General features: G+C 42.4%; 1 protein-coding gene across 1 annotated transcript; it reads left to right on the top strand.

The window, feature by feature from the left end:
• Positions 1-4,057: 4,057 nt before the first annotated feature.
• Positions 4,058-6,341, top strand: LOC106806250 (replication protein A 32 kDa subunit-like). Its single transcript, XM_014808125.1, has 5 exons — positions 4,058-4,072; positions 4,550-4,663; positions 5,326-5,523; positions 5,857-5,985; positions 6,333-6,341. The coding sequence occupies exons 1-5, from the start codon at positions 4,058-4,060 to the stop codon at positions 6,339-6,341; spliced, it is 465 nt and encodes a 154-aa protein (XP_014663611.1).
• Positions 6,342-7,365: the final 1,024 nt, after the last annotated feature.

Genomic DNA, 7,365 nt, shown 5'->3' with positions numbered 1-7,365 from the left:
CCGGGCGGCCAGCTGAAGGTATAAAAACACAGCTTAATCAACAACTTTACTCTTCTTTCTTGGAATTGCCTGAAAAAGCCCTCCGCCGCCAAGGCAGGCTTGTTCCGTAGGTGTTAGCCTGCTTTGCCACTCAATTGACATAATTTGACCCAACGTGCATCAGGTTGCCTTTCTCGCTGCGCAGCCCTGCGCGACTCTTCTATACTTGGCGCCGACCGCGGGAGTCCAAGTTAATTAATGGATATATGTTGTCGTGTGCGGTCCCTGTAATAATATTTGTTTTAGTTCACAGAGTGGGCGTTGGCTAGCTCCCCCCCCCTAAATCCACCACTACACACCGGCGCGCGCACGCACCTCACCGCGACCGCACGCATGCACACACACACACACACACAGAGAGAGAGCAACGTAAAAACACAAAACGTCGACAATGTCAAACCGTTAAAACACGTTCAAGTGTAGAGACGGTGTGGAACTTTACACAGCCACTCCGCAGACGCTGTTCAATCTTTCCACACGTTAGGAAGAAAATATCAAACGGTGTGTATTTTTCCACACGCCACAGTTCGGGCCGCGGTATAGCACGATAGCATGCGCATATCACTATATAGTAACTCGCGATCGATTCGCAGTAATCAAAGCCAGCGCCGCCGCCGGCCATACGACCTTTCCAGTGCTCTGTTTTATGCAAGAGCCCGGGCTCGGCTCTATACGACTGTTTCACGTTGTAGGAAAAATATTTTGGAACTCTCTTTAGCGTAATGAAATGACCAAAGTCGGATATTTTGAATATGTCATGATCGGCAGCGCCGGCAGTCTTTGAATTTTATTTTTCTTGGAAACCTCTAAAAGTGACCACAGTCGTGCACATTTTTCACCTCCGAAATGTGAAGTGTCGGCGCGGGTGACCCGAACCAAAGCGTAATTTTTTGGTTTGGCCCTTAGTAAACAAAGAACAAACTTCAAACATTCTCAGTAAAATTTGTTTATGCCTGTCGCAAATATTGGCAGTCGCCCAAACTTTTATTGGCACCGTGGGGCAGGATGTGACTACTTGACTTTGTGCAATTTTCGGTCCGCCGAGCTTAGACATTGGTCGCTTGCGTCATAGCGCGAGTGGGTGGTAGGCGACCGTTCCATTTTCAGGGCATGCTCCACGGCCCACCCTATAAATTGTGCCATGGTGCGTGCCACCCCTAAATTGTTGCATGGTGCGTGCATCATTCGCGGCCTCATAAAAGTTTGAAAATCGCGCAACCAAAAGTCCCGTTAGTTAGTACTCACTAGTAATATAGTAAAACTAGCTAATTACTGGACAATGGCCACCTCGTCACAATTATTTACAAATGTTAGCCGACACACAACAATTTGTGCGTGTGTAAAGTAACTGAATGTATACAGAGGTACAGGTCTTATTAGATATACTATATTACCTCTGGTTTATACACTAGACACAGCATCCAAAATACAGGTACCTACCGGTAGCCAACAAGTTACCTGCTCGTTTTCCACTATACGTGCAAGAAAGTGAGTTTTTCTGTCCGACGCTGAAACCAGTCGTAGTGGGTTTGCGAGGGGCGCTACTACGTACAAGTAATTTTGGCTAGTTTGTTGATGGAGATTGTTGATGATATTTCGTGTCTGAAATATGGCAGGTACTATTGGATCTAGAATCTCTAAGGATTGAAGTTCAGAATAATAAAAACAAGTTTTCGTTTTACATCGGGATCAACTCTTTATTAATCTGATGTGCTAGTTGGGTTGTTGCGTTGGATTGAAAGAGATGTATCATGACAAAAGCATTGATATCATTGAAGGTGAGATGACATGATAATCAGTGGATTGACAATGACATCCCAATTTTCGTTTTTGGAATTTCACTCTAGACTGGGATTCGGAATTGCCGTCATTGATTCCCATCATTTCACACCCAAAGAGGCATTATGGAGAGCCCTCAAGCGAGCTCTCCATCATCCTTTTTAAGGGGGCCGCTTTGTGATTTTAGTGGAGCTCTCCATGCTGCCTCATAAGGTGACTGTGAATTATGGTAGCGTGAAAAAGGACCCACTATGGTGTTGCCTAGGGGACCAGTCATTTAGTAGTCCTCCTATACTTTCCAAAATCTTAAGCCTGCATTATAAACATAATTCCTCCCTTCCCTCCTGCCTCCTCTCCCCTCCCTCCTATCCTACTGTGCTACCTATCTCTCCTGCCTCCTCTTCCTCTCTTCTCCTGCTCTCCTACTCTCCTTCCCCCCTCTTCCCTAAGCTCAGGTTGTTTTGGGTATGTTATTATTTAAAACACAGGCACTATGGAGCGTTTCAATAAAATATAATGCTAAATAAAATACGAAATCTATTCTACTAGCCAAAGTCTTAATGTTTCTCTACTCTCTTTCCCTATTATTGGCTGACAATTCTCCTGGTACAAATCCCATCAAATGCTCATCTGCAACACCTGGCCCGCCCTGCATGCTAGTGGCCTGTACCATCAATAAATATATAGCCAGGTTAGCGAAAGCGTTGCTGCCAAATATTCCACTCGACGCCCGCTTTCATACGAATACAACACAAAATATTCAACCTTCTACTCCATCTTTGTTTCTATTTGAAGAAGCAGTGTTCACCGAAGTTGTTTTATAACAACAGTACTGTCTGTATTCGGTCTACCGAGCTGTGTCACGCGAAACTCACACAAAGCCCCTGACGAAATTTTCGCGTTCGCCTCCCCGTTGTGGAGTTTATGTAATGGCCTGCAAGTACAGGCTAGGGCCTTTATACGGCGGCGCAACTGCATTTTGGGAAAACGTGGCAGCGTCTGCCCGGCTTGCCCAAAAATTGAGGTCAGCCGAAAGCAGCGCCCGGTGGGTGTTTTCTGATTCCGACAGCATTTTTAAACCGGCAACGCGGGAGACTGCGAGAATTTCGTCAGGCTTATGTGTTTCGCTGTGACACACGCTCGGTTACGAACACCAGTATGTTTTATAACAGTGAACCACGTGTTCTTCAATATAGACAACACAAGATGGAGTGAATGTTGAAATGATTTCTGTGGTTGTATTCGTCATTTAAATCAATGCGAGCGTCGAGCGAATGTTGCAGCACGCTTTCCTACCTGCTATATATTTATGTGTCAGTGTGCAGCAGCTAGCGTGCGGTGTACTTGTGTGTTGCAGATGAGCATTTGACCGGCATTTACAAGTGATTATAGGCGAAATAGAGTAGAGAAACATTAAGACTGGTAGTAAATACATTTCGTGTTTATTTACCTTTCTTCTTCTTTTATTGAGACGTTCCAAGTGCCTGTGATTAAAACTGTATTGTTTGACTGCTATTAGTATTTAACTATTATTTAGTTCACAAATTTCTCTTGACATACAGGCACTGGCGGAGGCTTTGGGGGTGGCGATGGAGGTTATGGGGGAGGTGGAGGATTTGCTTCGCCTGGAGGGTTTAGCTCACCATCACAGTCACAGCCCAAAGCAGTAAGTATAGTGAATTATAACTCGACCGTATGTGTAAAGCTTATCTCGCTTATAAGCCATGTCCCAAAACGAAGATTCTATACACAGTTTCACAGTTTATTTAATAAGTTTCTAAAAACCAATATAAATATAAGAAGCTAATGAACAAAACTATATTAAAGTATTAACATTTAAAAGAAATCAAGACAAGGAACTGTACCTGCTTTTGTACAGGTGTTTTATCAATTTCAAAGATTGCTTAATTGCAGTGATGCAGTGGCAATATCTCTGGTGAAAATGCAAGACACTGCTTCATATTCCCTTCATAATATGAATGCATGTTATCAGGAGGGGCACGTGTAGTACAAAGCTACCAAATAAGTTTATAACTATTGTTGTCTTGAGTATAGTGTCTTGTTCAATGTACTTGTTAATGGTTCTTTTGGTGTAAATATGTCGCTGTATATCAGCGAGTATTCAGTGTGAAGGAATCGTGATAAATTTCAGCGGATGAAATCGCAGACGATGATTCCATGTACTACACAACAAATTCACAGCTCACAGCAAGCAGATGATGTGTTCAAAATAGGTGAAATGGACGTACATCAGGTGAGTGTGTGAATAATCGTTGATATAATAAAATTTCAAAACAAACGGGCTGAAACAGCATATATGCATGACTAGTACGTGTAGATTTCAACCATAATACAAGTCACTGACTCACTGATGTCACACATGTAATACGGAGTGATGAGCATCATGCACGTGTGCGGACGTTTTAGTACTGAACTAAAGTCAGAGCTCAGGGAAGCTAATGCCTAAAAACCAGAATGTGCATGATGTGTGACAGTGAGAGATCTATAAGCTGATAACCCCTGACTCCAGCACGGTTGCTATAGTGTCAAGTCAAAATGTTTAAAATATTGAAGACAGTTTACTCTGTTTACTCTGTATATTACAGGAGTAACATAATACTGATCTATTTCATTTATATTTTTTCAATCTTGGTATTATAATACTTCTGAAACTAAACGTGTGCAGATGTTCAGATGAATTTAAGCGCAGTACTGTGTTTTTTTTTGTTAGGTTACGATTGTAGGACTTGTGCGATCAGTGAAAGAGCAGACAACGAATATAACATATGAGCTGGATGATATGTCAGGCCCTCCACTCGAAGTCAAGCATTGGTTGGATAACAGCGTGTGTATAATATTGCTTGGGTTTCAATATGTTACAGATCACAGTGTGGATCTTTTAACATTTTAGTAGCATACAAATGTCGAGAGTTAAGCACTCTGCAAAAAGCGAAGAACTTTGGGATTTTTGTTACTTGTTCAACACTAAGACTGGTTAAGGATAAGGCCACCCTTAAAAAATTGTTTGTTTCCCCTTTACCTATTCACCTCTCAGGGTACTGAGTAGGTAGGTAGGTAGGTGAAAAATCGTTTTTATTTTGTTTTGACAAGATGTGTGTATGTATATTGTATATTCTGTTTTGTGTATATGTTTTTGCGCAACGAATTTGAATTGTTTTTTTTTTGGCAAAACGAAATAATTTTTGTTTTGTTTTAATCGGCCAATAAAATGTGTCGAGTAGCGGCGTTTTGGCGAGTCGGTCGGTAAAGGGGAAACAAGCAATATTTTATCTTAGGCCTAATCGGTACACCCTACATACAACAGCAGTTATGCTGCAATAATGATGCAACTTTCGTGTACTCGTTGCTCATGATCCCTGATCACAGTTCAGTGAATGTAATTTCTACGTTTATGTGATTATCACTGCAATATATTGATAAGACGTTTACAAAATAAACGCATATATTATGGTTAGTAATTGATAAATCTACATCTCTCAATTCCAGGGCAACGCGGCAAGCGACCAGACAAAGCCGATCGTCGAATACACGTACGTGCGCGTGCACGGAAACATCCGCAATTTCCAAGGTAAAAAAACGGTGGTCGCCTTCCGGATAACCGAGCTTGATGACCTGAACGAGCTAACGTCACACATTCTGGAGGTCTGCCACAACCACCTGCATCATTCGGTGCATAAAGGAAAGGTGAGAGCACATTAAGACACGTTAGCATGCATGCATGCCATATTTCGGTCATGACGTATTTTGTCGTGAATTAGTGGAGAGAGAGAGAGAGCTAGAGACAGACTTTCAGTAGATGCTGTGTAGTATAAGATGACATTTTATTTCTTCACGTTTTTCAATAGTACATTGAACGCAAGAGTATCTTCAGAATGCTTTACTGAAGCTGCATAAAAAACCACCACATTGTCTAAACATTTTTGCAGAGATGCATAGACTTTATATAAACAGGGTATGTGGAAGGTCTATAGTATATTGTGCATTATGCTGTTCATGCTGAACATCTTTCAATTGCAGCCAGGTTCGATGGGTGAACCCGCAGCAGTAGGCCAGATGAACACAGGTACAGGCTTCCAGGGAAATGTGGACAGTGGCGGTTATGCTGGTGCAATGCCACAAAATGGTCTGTCAAATGTTCAGCAACAGGTAAATACACATACTGTAACATATTAGGTGTATGAGTGTAGAAAATTAACCTGCCAGATCATTCTCGTAAAACAACCTTAGATTGTTGAATGTATAGATCGGTGTGGAATGTTGTAGATTAATATTGGTCCATGCAACAGTGATGAATTAAGACCGCTGCTATATAATTTTGTATACAGAACATCGTAAAAATCTTTTCCCTAATACTGACCTTATTCCTCTTGGGGGCAGTTTTCAGAATTTAGCATTTCCTCAACCTATGTAATTTCCTTCAATATTCCCCATTCTTAGTGAAAAATGAAAAAGTCTTGTGAATCGCCCGATTATTTTGGCCCTTGGCCTTTTAGGATTTATAGTAAACAAAATCTAGTTCAATAAATCCACTTTTCATGTTTGCGTTGTAGTGACCAATTCTGGTACATGCCACGTGTCAAAATCTCCGTTTTCACTAAATCTGTTGCGACATTTATCACTGCACTGCTTTTAGTGCAAAAGCCAAATCCTAAAATTTGGCTGACAATCGTCGTACCACTGTACATATTTTCGTACCACGTCCCACGTTTATATACTTTCATGCCCACAATAGCTTTGGTATCAATTTCTGGAATCATTGGGAGAAACTCTTGTGTTCGTGAGAAATGTAGTGTGACAGGTTACAGGAAATTTATATTTTCCGTGGTTTGTTAGCTCATCTGACATAGTCAGATGCAGCTTGTAGAATCGCATGATCGTCCGTCCGTCCGTCTGTCCGTCCGTGCGAGCGTCCGTCCGTCCGTCCGTGCGAGCGTCCGTCCGTCCGTCCGTCAACAGTTGGGCACAAATCTAAACGGCTCGACGTACGGTCACGATATTCGGGACGTGGGGGGGTAATCCGAAAACGAGTTGGGATGTCGAAGCTGGGGGTTAAAGGGTAAAGGGCAAGAGGTGGAAAAGAAGGGGGAACATTTCCTCCTTAATTTAAGGTATAGGGATAAGGGAGGAAATGCAGAATTGCGGCACAAATTCAAACGCTCGACTAGGCTCGCGATAGTCGGGTATAGCATCATGGTAGAAAAGCCATCACTAGTGCCGAAATTGGAGGTCACAGGTCGAAAGGTCAATGGGCCACAGGCGCGGATTTTAGGACATTTTCTGCAGGACATGTTTCTGGTCGACGGAGGCGGATTGAAAAACGGTATGTGCATTTTGTGTTTCAGCGCTGACCTAGCCATTTTTATGGCATTATTGAAAGGACCATGAATCTAACTTTCTGCTGACAATGCCACAGAGTAAAGTGTCAGCATAACCTTTTTGACCCCTCAAGAGGGATGGGCTTAAACATGGATTTGTTGACTGTCTTGTTAGAAAGAGTTTGACTGGCGCGGCGGTTCTGGCTAGGTA

The sequence above is a fragment of the Priapulus caudatus genome, unplaced genomic scaffold, assembly GCF_000485595.1.
Source record: "Priapulus caudatus unplaced genomic scaffold, Priapulus_caudatus-5.0.1 Scaffold150, whole genome shotgun sequence".
In the NCBI taxonomy this organism is placed as follows: Eukaryota; Metazoa; Priapulida; class Priapulimorpha; order Priapulimorphida; family Priapulidae; genus Priapulus; species Priapulus caudatus.
This window is presented reverse-complemented; position numbering and strand designations above follow the sequence as displayed.